This window comes from Phacochoerus africanus, chromosome 5 (assembly GCF_016906955.1).
Source record: "Phacochoerus africanus isolate WHEZ1 chromosome 5, ROS_Pafr_v1, whole genome shotgun sequence".
Lineage (NCBI taxonomy): Eukaryota > Metazoa > Chordata > Mammalia > Artiodactyla > Suidae > Phacochoerus > Phacochoerus africanus.
Window position 1 is genome coordinate 111530490 of NC_062548.1, and position 16020 is coordinate 111546509.

The 16020-nt window shown below is 35.0% G+C and overlaps 1 protein-coding gene across 12 annotated transcripts in view; it reads right to left on the reverse strand.

The window, feature by feature from the left end:
• The window catches only part of BIRC6 (baculoviral IAP repeat containing 6), a 250519-nt gene that overhangs the window by 18166 nt on the left and 216333 nt on the right, over positions 1 to 16020 (reverse strand). For 11 of the 12 annotated variants that reach the window (XM_047782321.1, XM_047782326.1, XM_047782325.1 and 8 more), the window contains 4 exons: positions 7470 to 7615; positions 6181 to 6291; positions 2928 to 3145; positions 354 to 515 (listed from right to left, as the gene is read on the reverse strand). In XM_047782321.1, the coding sequence (XP_047638277.1) occupies positions 354 to 515; positions 2928 to 3145; positions 6181 to 6291; positions 7470 to 7615 (637 nt within the window). Of the gene's footprint in view, positions 1 to 353; positions 516 to 2927; positions 3146 to 6180; positions 6292 to 7469; positions 7616 to 10391; positions 10565 to 16020 lie in introns of those variants that run through there. The other variant, XR_007135165.1, reaches the window with a different exon arrangement.

Sequence of the window (16020 nt, forward strand, 5' to 3'; positions counted from 1 at the left end):
TAGGCTGGCGGCTACAGCTCCGATTTGACCCCTATTCTGGGAACCTCCATATGCCGAGGGAGTGGCCCAAGGAAATGGCAAAAAGACCAAAAAATAAACAAATAAATAAATAAATAAAAATAAAAAATAATGTTAAACATTCTAAGTGCTTCTTTAACACTGGTATGTTTGTCATTTTTGGTTCCTTGTCTCTCATTCGTCAGGCTAATTTTGCATATATGGAAGAGAAACATGAAGAAACCCGTGTACTCTTGAAAAGAAGATTTAAAAAACCAAAATTGCTGTTCAAATTACAAAGAACCTTTGGGTTACAATATTTTGGCATTAGAAACAGAAGACTACAATTACATTACCTTGCCATCATTATAAAGGTTTGGATTGAATCGCACACTATGACCACCAGTTGTCTCAAGATTCACAAGAGGGGGTGAACTGGGATAATCTTGAGGAAAATAGACATCAAACTCAAAGCAGCCATTTGCATAAGGAGTGTCCGCTGGACCAGTGATCAGAACCTAGTATGCACATACAAACACAAAGGCTTAAGTTATTACTCCTAAAATCTGCTATTCAGAAAACAATTCAACATAAAATAAGAACAATCTTCTTATAGTCTCTATACATGCCTTCCAGAATGTGTTAAAAAGGAAGTTATAAGTTAAAACCATACACAGGATTAGGAAGTGGTTTTAAATTAAGGTTAAAGTAGTTTGGTTTCGGTGAAAATGGTCAAAAAAGGAGAGATGCCTAACTGGCAGCAGGAAAGCTTACCATAGGAGCAAATAACTTTAAAAATATTCAGTCACTTTTTTTAAGCACCTTCCTTCGTGATCTCTAAATATTTTCAAAAATTTGAGATTCTACGTACATTCATCATTGTATCTCAAAGGTGTGACAGTAATTTTCTGCTTTAAATTTTCAAGTTCATGTTTTAAGAAATAGCTTACTTAAAATAAAAAAAAAAAAAGAGGCCTTCCCATCATGGCTCAGTGGTAACAAACCTGACTAGTATCCTTGGCCTCACTCAGTGGGTTAAGGATCTGGCACTGCTGTGAGCTGTGGTGTAGGTCACAAACAGGGCTCGGATCTGGCGTTGCTGCGGCTATGCTGTAGGCCCACAGCTATCAGCTCTGATTTGACCCCTAGCCTGGGACCTTCCAGACGCCACTTGCACGATCCTAAAAAGCCAAAAAAAAAAAAAAAAAAAAAAAGAAGAAGAAGAAGAAGAAGAAAGAAAGAAAGAGCTTACTTTTAGACATTTTCTTCAGGGATAATGAGGTAAGTAGACAACAGGAATAAAAATTCTCACGTAACAACTTATGACAAAAAGGTTTTTAGAGAACAGTAGGTGCTTCCCTTAGGGTTACCAGTAATCCGCAAAACAGCAGAGAACCTAACAGTGAGTGTCAGAATTATTTAATGCATTTTGAGTCAATCAACAGATATTTAGCATACACAGCACGACAGCATGAGCAGTCCTGAATGGCAGTGTGTGGAGACAAGTGGTACTAGAGTCTCAATCTGTGACAACTCTGATTTACATTTTGGGACTCCAATGTGGATCTTTTATGTTAAGTACAATATAATGCTTAAAACAGACAAAGTCAGAGTTCCCATTGTGGTGCAGCAGAAACAAATCCGACTAGTAACCGTGAGGTTGTGGGTTCGATCCCTGGCATTGCTCAGTGGGTTAAGGATCTGGTGTTGCCATCAGCTGTGATGTAGGTTGGCAGACACTGCTGGGATCTGGTGTTGCTGTGGCTGTGGCATAGGCTGGCAGCTGTAGCTCTGATTTGACCCCTAGCCTGGGAACCTCTATATGCTGAGGGTATGGCCCTAAAAAGCAAACAAAACAAAATAAAACAAAAAAAAAACAAAAGAGAGACATAGTCACAAGTTTGACCTTATATGGTCCATTTACTGGTAAAATACTTCCCTAAGCAATTATCTAATAATCACTCTACTGTTTTTAACAAGGAAGAGTGTGGTTAAATAGGCAAGGTCTATGAGATTTCTATTGAAAAATTACCCCAAAGAGCAAAACAAAAAAAGCAAACAAACAAAAAAAACCTTTCTCAGAGTTCCCATCGTGGCTCAGTGGTTAACGAAACCGACTAGCATCCCTGAGGATGCGGGTTTGATCCCTGGCCTCTTTCCGTGGGTTAAGGATCTCCTGTTGCTGTGGCTGTGGCGTAGGCAGGCAGCTACAGCTCTGACTGGATCTCTAGCCTGGGAACCTCCATATGCTGCCAGTGTGGCCCTAAAAGACAAAAAACAAAACAAAACAAAACAAAAACCCCTATCTCAAATCAATGGGTCAATAGTTTCAGCTGTGTTACCTAAGGAAGACAGAATATTTAACTTATGAATTAAATCATGTAAAGAAATGTTCCTCCCACTCCAGGTATCAAACTTTAAAAGTTATTTATTGCAGCAACCTCTTGGAATTTAAGACCACATCACTGCAGTGTTAAAACATAAAGGTATAGGTTATTTATTATTACACTAACTTACTTAAATCACAGATCATATGGATCTATAAATACATAAATTTCCTATAAGAGGAAAAATATTTTTTTGGAAGACTGACAGTATAAAACATGAACAAATGTCTTGGATGATAAGGAAGAAATCCTATAACCTTTTTTCTACCAATTAGCACTAAATCCTTTGATACTATGCTCTAAAACTATGATAGGTTGCATACAGCCTTTGTTCGGGGAAGGTATTTTACTATTTCCTTCTAAATGGTACTCTCATCCACATACTCTGAACTAACATCAGAAGAGGACTCCATTCACTGATGTCCAAAACAGTCAACAAATTTTTTTATTAAATTTATAAAAATTCATGCTATTTCGGGTGCTTTGTATAAACAATGGAATAACTGGATTAGTCAGAAATAGGAACAAAGTTGTTTTTTCTACCTTCATGATGTCCAGCCTCTCCTCATCACAGCGCACAAACACACTAGAGGATGATGAAAGAGGCAGTGAGGTTGACAGTGTCACGGCTTCTTGGGCAAGGCGGCGGGCTCTGGCAGCACTGTTGGCATCATTTGCGTTTTTCACCTGAGACATGTAGTGGTAGTTTACTTTAAAACCCAACTTCCCATCTTCATCTTCAGAAACCATCTCAAATGTATCTAAAATAAGAAAAAGAAGAAGAAAAAAACACTGAAAAAAAAAAAAAAAGAACCAGAATGGAGGAGAGTTGTTACAATAACAAAAATCACAAATAAATAAATCACTAGCCCTTCTTCCATCCAAAATGGTGAGGACTGCAACGTGGAAGAAAAGCAAACAGTAAATGTTTATGTAATACCTACTTATATGTGTTAACACTGCTAGATGAATGGAATATGTCATGGAAGCAAAGGAAGAAATTATTATTATTATTATTAGTCTTTTTCCAGGGCTGCACTCGCAGCATATGGAGGTTCCCAGGCTAGGGGTCAAACCAGAGCTGTAGCCGCCGGCCTACACCACAGCCACAGCAATGGGGGATCCGAGCGCATCTTCGACCTACACCGTAGCTCACAGCAATGCCGGATCCTTAACCCACTGAGCAAGGCCAGGGATGGAACTCACGTCCTCACGGATGCTAGTCAGGTTCATTAACTGCTGAGCCATGATGGGAACTCCAAAGAAATGACTTTTAATTTATAGTTTAGACATGCAAGTAAGTAGATTATATTACATGAGATATTTAAATGATAAAGTAGTAGGCAGTTTATTTTCAAAATGAATGATACAGAATATTTTTGCTAACATAATTTAGAGTATGAAATGCCAAAAAGTATTTCACTATATTTTATTTTTCAAAGATAGTATGTCTTTATATATTTGCACTGATTTGGAATCAGAAACTAGAAACAGCAGACTTTAGCTTACTTTTGCACTATTTTTGAAATTTAAGCTAATACGGTAAAAGATTATTATGGAAATCTTTTAAGTACTTTGACAGAATATTAGTAATGGGCTAATTCTTAACCATTTAGGCAGAGTTGGAAGGACCTAAAGTTATTCTTTATTTGTAAGCAATGTCCATATAGAATTAAAAGAAAAAGTGGATTTTAACTGTATCTCTAATTCAGATAACCCTACTCCACCAAGGGATTAAAATAAAGATATTTAAATAACTTATAACACTAAATTAAAACTACCTATCAGGGCAAATACAAAGAAACCAGTAATTTTTGATCCAGTGTTCATACAGTTCTAAATATATGGAAAAACATTAAAACTACATTGTAATTATTATTAATGAAGTCACTTTTACTAGGAACTTACAAAGTGCAAGGTCCCAGGCTAGGCTTTTTGGATTAAATAGTAAATAGGAAACTATATCTGCCTTCAAAAAGCTTATAATCTAGAAAAAAGCGAAGACCTATAAACTGTCATGGGTTTGTGCACTATGTCTCTGGAAGACTACTGATTAACTTCTATTAGTAAACAGGCAAACCATAGTTATTTCATCTGCCCAACTCTGTGGCCTTTCGCATAATACAGGAATAAATTTCCTTTGAGTTTTACTTTTAGCAGCATGTTGTTTAGTCTCCATGTAGTCAGTTTTTTCTTATTTCTTTACCTGTGGTTGATTTCTAGTTTCATGCTATTGTGGTCAGAGAAGATTCTTGAAATAATTTCGATACTCTTAAATTTGTTGAGGTTAGTTTTGTGCCCCCCTTTGAGTTTTATAAACATCAATCCACCAGACACAAACATGAGCCTATCTCCATGCCTGGAGGAAATTTTTATTTTAGGTATCTTAAGATAACAGGGTCTTCTAATACCAAAATTTAATTGATACCCAATCAAAGATAACAGCTAGAAATTATAGTTGCTCAAAATGTATATCCTCTTTGACTTCGCAATTCCTTTTCTATTAATTTGTCTTAAAGAAATAATCCTAGATGTATACAAATATTTCCATGCAACGATGGCCACTGAGATGTTGTAGATGTTACTAAAAAAACTAGAAACAACCTAAAGATCCGGTTATTGGGTAAACAAGTGACAGTACATTATGTGAGACTATTAGGCAGTCAATAAATATCGAGTTATAGAAGAACTGTGATATTGGAAAATACTTGATATATAAGGTAGAAAACACAGTTTATTAAAAAACAACTCAAAAGAAAACTCACATTTTTTCGAAATTATGCTAAAAGTGAGTGGATAGCAAAATTCAATTACATTTAAAGTCATATCCAACTTGTAGAGTTTACGTGGTATGAGAAGCCTCCCGGCTGACTAGCATTAATCAAAGGCTCCGTCCTATGACTCTGACAGTACGATATAAATCTATGTTTTTTTTTTGACTCCTACTTTAGTGTTCTTTTTAATATAGTCAATGTTCTTTGGGCTAGTTTTCAGAAATGAAAAAGAAGGTATTACAATAATAGTTAATAACGGTCATCAAAATCTGGAATTCTAATGTTCATTTATAGACCGGGACCTTACAAGGCGTGCTAATATGATCTTTTCATCAGTCCTTACTTGTCAAAAGATTTGGAATAGGAATGGCTACAAGTGAACTATCTGTAACTACATTTTCCAAAGGTAAATCTCATGGAATTCTAAACTGGTAACAGTAACAGACTTAGTTCAAAGTCCGAGGTCTTGGCTTCCTTCAGGCAAGGAAAAGAAGAGGTAAAGAATGAAAACCACTTTCTGCCTCTTTGTTAAACATTTGGCTTTGTTTTACTAAGTTTTCCACTGAATCATGATTTCCAAACATAACTATAAACGTTAAGTTCAGAGATAGATGATAAAAAAAATTTGTGTGTGTAATGACTCATGGTAAAAGCAAGTTTTAAATTCTTTTTTTTGGTCTTTTTTTGTCTTTTTAGGGCCACACCCACAGCATATGGCAGTTCCCAGGCTAGGGGTCCAATCAGAGCTGTAGCCGCTGGCCTACACCATGGCCACAGCAACACTGGATCCAAGCCACGTCTGCACCTTATATACTATAGCTCCCGGCAATGCCGGATCCTTAATCTACTGAGCAAGGCCAGGGATAGAACCCAAGTCCTCATGGATGCTAGTTGGGTTTGTTAACCGCTGAGCCACGACAGGAACTCCTTACATTCTTTAATTTTAGTAGAACACATTTCAATAGCACTATTAAAAATGCAAAATGAGACCTGAAGAAATGAAGATTACAATTTCAACTCACCAAACTGTAATTTCTTCATAACAGCCACATATTTTTCTTCAAGTGATTTCAATACTGATAAAGGTTTGGGTTTCATAGCCACCTTCTTCGAATATTCACCTAGTTTTTTTTCTGTTATTTAATATTTCAAGATAAATAATACAATTATACATTTTAGAAGAGTAAAACAAAAAAAAATACTAGCTTCTAGAGTTCAAATTTTGAATTTCAAAAAATTATCAAACTTTTTTTTTGGGGGGGGTGTCTTTTTTTAGGGCCGTACCCGTGGCCTATGGAGGGTCCCAGGCTAGTTCTAACTGGAGCTGCAGCTCTTGGCGTACACCACAGCCACAGCAATGCCAGATTTGAGCTATATCTGTGACCTACACCAGAGCTCATGGTAACACCAGATCCTTAACCCACTGAGCAAGGCCAGGGATCGAACCTGCAACCTCATGGTTCCTAGTCTGATTTGTTTCGGCTGTGCCATAACGGGAACTCCTCAAACTCTTTACTATACCATTTTAAAGTTAAAAGATTTCTCTCTATTTCATAAAAATACCTACTAGGGCTAAAAATCTTATAAACTTTAAATTCCTAAAATGCTAATTAGACTTCATCCATTCAGGCAAAACAGCAGAAATAAAGCAACAGGTGATGCAGAATTATTTACATCTTCTGTTGCTAATACATGAAATCGCCAATTTTAACTAAATTCTTACACATAGTCTTAATGTACTATTTCCCTCTCCACTTTTTCCTCTTTTTTTTAGGGTCACCTGTGGCACATAGAAGTTCCCGGGCTAGGGGCTGAATCAGAGCTGCAGCTGCTGGCCTATACCACAGCTACAGCAACACAGATCTGAGCCGCAGCTGCAGCTTATGCTGCAGCATGCAACAACGCTTGACCTTAACCCACTGAGTGAGGCCAGGGATCGAACCCGCATCAACCCGCATCCTCCCACATCCTTAGTCAGGTTCTTAACCCAGTGTGCCACAAGAGGAACTCCTTAATATACTATTTTCTATCTAATACAATTGCATTTTTCAATCTCATAACTTTCAATGGGAAGAAAAGAGAAATTTATTTTGCATGCTATCAGTCTACTAAATGTAGGCTTAGCTATCTTAACACAATAGAGATGAATACCTTAGAGACTATTCACTATTAGCTTGAAAAACCTGAATGACACAGAGCAAAAGCTTTAGTAACTTGCTGGAAAACCATTAAGGGAGATGCAAGAGAAGGCGGTTTTCAGTAAGTAAGTAAGTATCAAAAGAAAAGTAGAATAAAGGGAAGAATATTGTACCTTGATTTGCTTGCCGCAAACTGGTAGTGGCTGCATAAACAATCTCAGCAGTCTTTTGAATGTCTGGAACCAAAAGAGTAAGTCCTTCTGGTTCTTGATCAGATGCATCTGGTTTTACTCCTGTTTTAACATTTTCTCTTTTAGATCTGAAAAAGGTTTTTTAAATATGGAAATAAATGCAAGGAAAAGATTTAGTTTTGAAAAATACTTCTGTTAAGTCAGTAATAGTGGTTAAAAATCAACATGATAGTGTGCATTTCAGCTGACATACACATGTTACATACCAGGGGTAGTTTAGATTCATTTTTGCTTTTGATAGAGTAATGCCTAGCATAATAAAGTTTTGGATAGGTTTTCTCCTCCTATGCAAAATAGACAAGAGATAAACACTGTAGAACTGTCATACTGTAAAAAGACCCAGATATCTGCATGTCTTTTCATCTACACCTTTAAAAACACACTTACAGTAATTATACACCTACAAGGAGAGAAAACACTTCTATATCTAAAGGTAACATGTATCTATCCTCTACCTCTTAAGACTTGGCAATCAAAGATCCATAGTTAACTTTTTATGTTAATACTATTTGTACTTCACCCAGAGTATATTAAATTCCAAGTAGAAAAAAAAAAAAAAAGATACTCCAGGGTAAAGCGCAGGTTCACTACTATGTATACAATGTGCTTCTATACACTGAACCTTTATTTAAATACTAAGTTTTAGGGCATAATCATTTAAAAGATATGCTGGTATTTCCTATTCACGTCTAAAATATTCTAAATCTTGTATCTAATTGTTTTAGCGTATAAGGCATCAAATGTTTCTTTAAATTTCTACATGAATGCAGCAGTATTTTACTATAAGATTCACTGAAAATAACACTAAATATCAGTTTTTTCTCTTTCAACTCAGCAATTTTATTCTCATAATTATCATTATACCACTGCTTAGATACTAAAAATTTACATTTGTTAATTTATTAAATAGATAATTTAAAACAAACTGAAATCACAAAGAAATAGAAGAGTTTGAAATGTTTATGCTAAGCTATGATCTAAACTATACATCACTTATTTTTCTAGTTTGTACACCTACTAACAAACAAAAGGACTTGGCTATTATATTAAAATAACATTGCACAAAGTGGGCATGGAGCCTTAGAGAACTACAAAAAGACTAACAGAAGGTAGAAGAGTGCTTAATAAAATAATTACCATGCTATCTATTGTCAAAACAAACTATTCTTTATAAAAAGACAAAAATCTGCTCAGAAGCAAATTGGTGCTTAACTATTTATTTTGGCCACGCCCGCAGCATGTGGAAGTTCCTGAGTCAGGGATCAAATCCACACCACAGCAATGACAATGCCATTTCCTTAACCCACTGAGCCACAAGGGAACTCCAGGGCTTAACTTTAGATAGATAAGAGGTTAAGAGCCACTAAGGCGGATAACAAGCATAAGTGGATTTAGCATTACATGTGAGTTTTGAATTGGTTCCGATATTGTGTGAAAAAACTAGTATCCACAGGCATTTTTAACTATAAGGTACATATACTACCTCACCTGGCAAGATGATTTAACTAAGAGCCATAATGTGTCACTGGGTTATTGCCTTTTCTCCTATGCTCTCTCTAGCTTCCCTGAGGTAACAGAAATCACAGAGAACACATGGCCAACTTTCTTTTGCTACTCAGGAAGCAGCTGGTAGATGCTATACTGTGTGTCATTTTAGTGATCAACTTCTAAGTGTGAATGTGTATAAGAGCATGTATTTTTGCATATGTATGTAAGAAGAATATAGCAAATAAATGTTTTAAGACTGAAATAGACATTCTACTGCTAGAATCAGTAAGATATTACATCTTTTACAGCTATAAAATAAAGATTGTAGTTTAATAGTGAATCTGACAATTTTTAAAATAAAGATATGATTCAAGCACAAATTCTCAACTTTTTTACTAATAGCTATTCACAATCAGTGTGAAACACCGAGACTCAAGAAAAGTGCGTAAGCTGATTGATGGTACCCACTCTGAATTTATAGGGACTTTCTCTCTTCTCAGCTGTAAATCATCCTCTTTCTGGGGCTTAAAAAAATTCTTAAATAATAGGGCCAACGGAACCACGATAGAAAAACAACAGAAAGTAGTTTGAGAAAACGGAAGAGTTATGGTTATAACTATAATTTTTTAAAAAAGATGGTGATCTATTATACCCTCAGTAAAGATTTCACTTAAAGAAACACCCTGTGCCAAGCAGAGAAGAAAGATTATAGGAATGAAGCTCATTTTTCCAGAATTAGAGTATTTTCTCCTTGAAGAAACAAAAGAACCTCTGGTGTGAAGCATAAACTGCACTAATGCAACTTAGAGCAAATTATCCTTGGAAAACTAATGACTCTAAATTTCAAGCCCTATTCATGAATACCAATTTCCTAACCCCAGTTTTTAAAAGATGATTAGTAGGAGAGATCTTTACTATTAGTGCAAATATTTAGGATGAAAATTTTTATATTTTTGACCACAAAATTTTTTTAAATACTCAAAAAATAGTGCAAAAATCCACAGAAGTTTTAAAAATAGTATTATTTACAACAAATGCATAAAAGAAATGATCATTATACATCTAAATTTGAGGATAACAGCTGAATCATAAAGCAGATGTACTTAGATCTTTACACCAGGCTCTAATGAGGAATTTTTATGCGGATAGTCTTTTGACAAAAACATAAAGGAAAAAAAAGGAATAATCTTCAAAAGGTGAGACTACAAATAAGTGAAGAACACACACTATCTGCCTAATGATGACTGTAACTAGTCATTGTCTGACATTAAACTATAGCCAGTAGTCTCTTTTCTATAAAAGTTGCAGGTTACTGTCAACCCATATGTAGGCCCAGCTCATGAAAAAAGGCCATACCTTAGCTCACATCCTGAAGTCTGTGTGAAAAGCTATTTGAGTTCAAGGCACCTAGCTGGAAGTAGGTCTTTGAGACTGACAATGGATCCAACATGGTAAAAGCAATCAGCGACGGCCGCTACCATGGTATCCGCTGCTTTGTGCATACGTTGAATCTGGTTGTGATCACTGCCCTGAAGAAATACGAGGAATCAACTGAAGTTTCTACTATTGCACAGAATTATCTGCAAACATTTTCCACTATGCTGTGAATTTCATCTGAACAGCTAATATATTAAGCAAGTTTTGGCTCTGTGGCACATAATCTGAACTAGGATGTGAGCAGAATGGGCAAATCTTTCTTGTGAAAACAGAAAGAAAAAAACCATAACTCAACATTCAGTTATTTTGAATATACTACCACCCAAATTAAGTTGGATATTTGTAAGTCTAACTACAAAATATTAGAATTATGTTCTTTTATAATCTACAAACTGAAAACAGCTTATTACGGCTATTTTCTTGGTTGAACATTAGGAAAGACCACTTTAATCCCCTAATTTCTCTAATTCTAAAGTCAAAACTGTCACACTGTTAAAATAAATTTTTAAAAAGCAGTGCCATGCTGAAGAAGTCATCAGAACACATATCCTAAAATGTCTAGATTCAGAAGTATTAAGAATTAGCATCTTATGGAACATGATGGAGGATAATGTGAGAAAAAGAATGTATATATATATGTGCGATGGGGTCACTTTGCTGTACAGCAGAAATTGACAGAATACTGTAAACCAACTATAATGGAAAAAATAAAAATCATTATAAAATAAAAAATTTTTAAAAAGAATTAGCATCTTAGAGAAAGACTCTCAAACTATAAGAGAATGAAACGTCTACATTTACCTATAAAACAATGCATCATATCATACTCCACAGTTCTAAACCTCTTTGTCAGGAATCAGTTTAAAAAAAATTAAAAGTAAGCAGAGAGATTTTTAAAAATATTACTGTGGAGAATTATTTGCTTCTAATGTCCACAGAAAACATGAAAATAATTCTTGAAATGCACCACTAAATGGTAAGATGAATGTTTTTCATGCTCGTTTTATAGTTTACGTTTTGTTTTTGTTTTGGGGGCATGCCTGAAGTTCCCAGGCCAGGGATCAAACCTGTGGCATAGCAGCGACCTGAGCCACAGCAGTGACAACTGCCAGATCCTTAAGCCACTGAGCCATCAGGGAAGTTCTAAAGTTTAGTTTTTAATTCTAGATTTCCTTTCGTTTTTACTTAAACTCCAAGCAGAAGTGTCGGTTTTAGTTTTCAATATGATTTAAATGAAAGTGGAAAATAAAATCTTCTTCTTGGGAAGCTTAAATGAGCAAGAGGAGAGAAAGGAATATTCAAAATAGAGGTATGAGAAGGCTTTGAAGATTAAAAACCTTGATTTCCACATTTAGATAAAAGTATAATTTCTAGGTCAGATTAAACATTGCAGGACAAGCAATGGCATTAGATACTGTTATGGAACAGAGTTGCCAGAAATAATATGCTTCACCAAAGATCAACCCAACTGAGGCAAAGAGGAGACATTAAAATAAATGTTGGCATCACTATTGCCATCACCAAGTAAAAGGCTGATGAAACACTGAGCTTGTTCAAGGTCATCGAAAAAAGAAACTTAAAAAAACATATATGGTTGCAACAAATTCTCCTTGGCTAAGAAATTAGGCCTTTTTTTTTTTATTATTTTGTAGGTTTGAAAGGCAGAAGAAAAAGGAGAGAGAGGAAATGTTTTTTTCAATGAAAACAAAAGTAGGGTCTGGACTGGAGTGGAAATTCCTTCTTAACTGAAGCCCTAGAGGTACTATCTTAAAGGAGTTAAAATAAGAGAATTGACAGAAAATATGCCTCTTAAAAAATAAAACAAATAAGCTTATTGCTTAGTTAGATAAAAAAGAATTGGGTATTTGTACAAGAGAATTTAGTTACTTTAAAATATGATGACCTCTGCACCCGAAGACACTTTGAGATAGCTAAGGGAAATGGCCATCAAGGATGCTTACTTTAACGCTGTTGAAGAGAAGTTCAATGTCTAGAACACCTTACACTCAACACAGAGTCATTTGTGTCATGTCCTTACTAGGAGTTAAGATTATCAGATTGACATTAAGTTCCTCTTTCAAATTTGTGGTGAAACTATCAAATACTAAATACAGAAAATATGATATAGAAAATATGCAGTCCAGCAGGAAAAGTCTACATGGATGATCATGGACAAAATATTTGCCTTTGCTCCTGCTCCAACGAGGCTATGAAAAGAGTCACACTTTTTCAAAAGTGAAACCAAACTACTATGGCTGTACTTTGACTTCATTTTGAGATAACACACATTGGAATGGCCAGCAGGGGATGAATTTCACCAAGAATGGTATTTAAAAGATGAAAGGCTCATATCTTCACAATGTGATAATTTTGTGGGTAACAAAATGATTTTTCACAAGAGATAATTATATTTCAATTCAAGTGGAAACTATACACGCACATATATAAAAGTTTCAAGTATTAAGTTACTTGATGGAGGTTAACAGAGCTGCTATGAAGTTCTTTCTTTTTAAAGAATCTAAAATAAAATGTTAACCAATAACTAGTCATAAATAGGTGGGAGTGTTTTTGTTTTTGTTTTTTTTGGTTGCGCCAGCTGCATACATACGTTGTTCCCAGGCCAGGGATTAAACCTGCACCACAGCAGTGACCTGAGCTGCTGCAGTGACAATACCAGATCCTTAACCTACTGTGCCACACAGGAATTTCTTATTTTTTAAATATCAAGCATTGCTATATAAACTCATTAATTTCTTCTTGACAAGGGAGTTAAAGATATTAGAAACATAAGACATAATAAGATAGTAATAAAATTGAGGAGATGGAAAGCAATAGGGGGTGGGGTGGGAAGAGCCTTCTTTTTAGCAACAGAGAAATACACCACCCCAATCTGTGCAAGTCGACAGCAAATCAGCTTGAAAAGACAGTAGAGGAAAAATATATACATCAGTTAACTAAGGAAGTTTCAGAGGAATGGTTTTTATGAATTCTTTTGAGCAAGGAAAACATCAAATGGGCAAAGCTGACTCATTCCTCACTTAAGTGATAATGATATGAGGTTGCTCCCGGCTCATGTTCTATGGGCCACAAAACACAGTTTACGTAACTTAGTGGACCTCAGTAACCCATTAATTATTACTAATATGCTGCCTTTCAAAATCTTCTCATAGTGCTAACTTAAAAATTCTTCAAGGGAATGAAAAAAGAGGAGCAAAAGAAAATATTGTAAAAATTACGCAGAACTGCATTATCATATATACTTTTAAAAATTATCAAAAGCAAATTTTTCAACTGAAAACTTTTACTTCATTATCAACATTAAATTTTTTCTATGTAATATAAATTTCCAAAGCCAAATCAGAAGCAAGTTCACCTCCCTTATTACTAATTATTCACTGATGCATAAATCAAACTGGTCTTTCAAAGTTAAGTTTGAGCTGGTAAATAAATATACTTCATAGGGACATTAGATTTGAGGTCTTATCACAGCTGTCACTAAGCATCGGAGAACCAGGAACAAATCACAGTTATTTATGGACCTTGTTTTCCTCATTTATAAAAAGGGGAATCTGAGCTATATATGAACTCTAAAGAGCTCCCCTTACAGTTCTAAAAACCTTTAGACAGGTTACTTTTACTGCAATGTGCTCAGAAAGATCTGTTACAAACTAAATCTTACTTATTAGCAAAAGACTTCAAATTTATTAGCAATTAAGACTGCTTGAGATTTTGTCAAATAATAAAGATCATGGAAACTGTCTTGAAACATAAAGCTCATCTAACGCAATTGGATAAGGAATAAATTATCATTTTATAAATTATGCTACTGAGGTAGACATATTAAGTTGATTTATAATTTTTAAGGAGCTTTTATTAATCACTTAAATAGAGTAAGCTGTATTTTGGCACTTGATCTAAGTATTTTTCAGGAATCAGCTTAGGCATTACACAAACATGAGACCTAAGAGTTTAATGAACAACTTTGGAAAAGGTAGCAATGGTGTATAAAAAGAGAAGTATCTGGACTACGGGTCACCTTGTCTTTCTTCATATATATAGTTTTTGATAATGAACATCACAGGCATCAGGAGACTAGTGAGCCAAATCCCAGATTTATTACCTATTTAATAAGTTTTTAAATGTTAAATGCTAAGTAACAGTTTCATTTTTTTGTCAAACAAGAATATTTTCTTGTCTACCATATAGAGCAAGTATTAAATACAAAAATCACCAAATTATAAAACTAACCTAAAAAAATCCAGAAATTAAGACCTTTAGGGTAAAATAAATAAAAAGCTGATACTATTTTTTGCATGAGGCAAGAAAGAAAAGTGTCAATACTGCTACACTTGAAAGCACCTGAAAAATGGATTATTTATGGTAATAAAAGTTTTCAAAAGCTAGGTAAGGGAGAGAATTCTACATATCCTTTATGGATAAATGCAAACCTTTTTATTCTTCATAAGTGCCTACAGACAAGGCAAAGCAATAAGAACATTTTATTATTTTGGAAGACTTTTTGTTTTTGTTTTTGTCTTTTTAGGGCCCAGGCTAGGGGTTGAATCAGAACTGCAGCCGCAGGCCTATGCCACAGCCATAGCAATGACAGACCCGAGCTGCATCTGTGACCTACGCCACAGCTCAGGGCAATGCCAGATCCTTAACCCACTGAGCAAGGTCAGGGATCGAACATGCTTCTTCATAGATACTAGTCAGATTTGTTTCCACTAAGCCACAACGGGAACTCCTATTTTGGAAGATTTTGATTTTTCTATTAAAGTGATCACTAATGGTCGCTTTTAAATAATTTCTATAAAATAAATAAACTACTTAATACTACTGAGTCAAATGAAGTTAAACAGAACCAATATTTATATAAACTTTCATTTTTTTCAAATTACTATAAAAAATTTCAATTGAACAAGAAAAAAGTGCAAAATTTCCTTATGATGGCATCCTGAAATGTTCCAAATTCTGTGTAAATTTTAAGCAATCGATCATGGTAGAAAAATGGCCTAAGGAGAAAATCACATTTAAACTTACAGGTACAGTTAAGGTACGTTTTCAAAATAGAATAAGACCAGTGTACAAAACATGTCATAGATATTTTTAAAAAAATTACCCTATGAAAAAAATCCTCATCATTAATTACCTTTAATCTTGTTTCAGACAAGTTAGAAAGCACTGAATGTAAAAATTCTGTTTTTAAGTAATATACTTTTGCCTGTTCTTCTGTGTTTCCTAAAGGAATGTTATCCCTGATTTACCTTAGTATAAATGCTTACAAATAATCAAACAGCGATATTAATCAGTTTATTCATGTTAACTATTAGATTCTAACTCTTAACAATTATTACTTTTTTTTTTGTCTTTTTGCTATTTATTGGGCCGCTCCCGCGGCATGTGGAGGTTCCCAGGCTAGGGTTCAAATCGGAGCTGTAGCTGCCGGCCTATGCCAGAGCCGCAGCAACGCTGGATCCAAGCTGCGCCTGCAACCTACACCACAGTTCACGGCAATGCTGGATCGTTAACCCACTGAGCAAGGGCA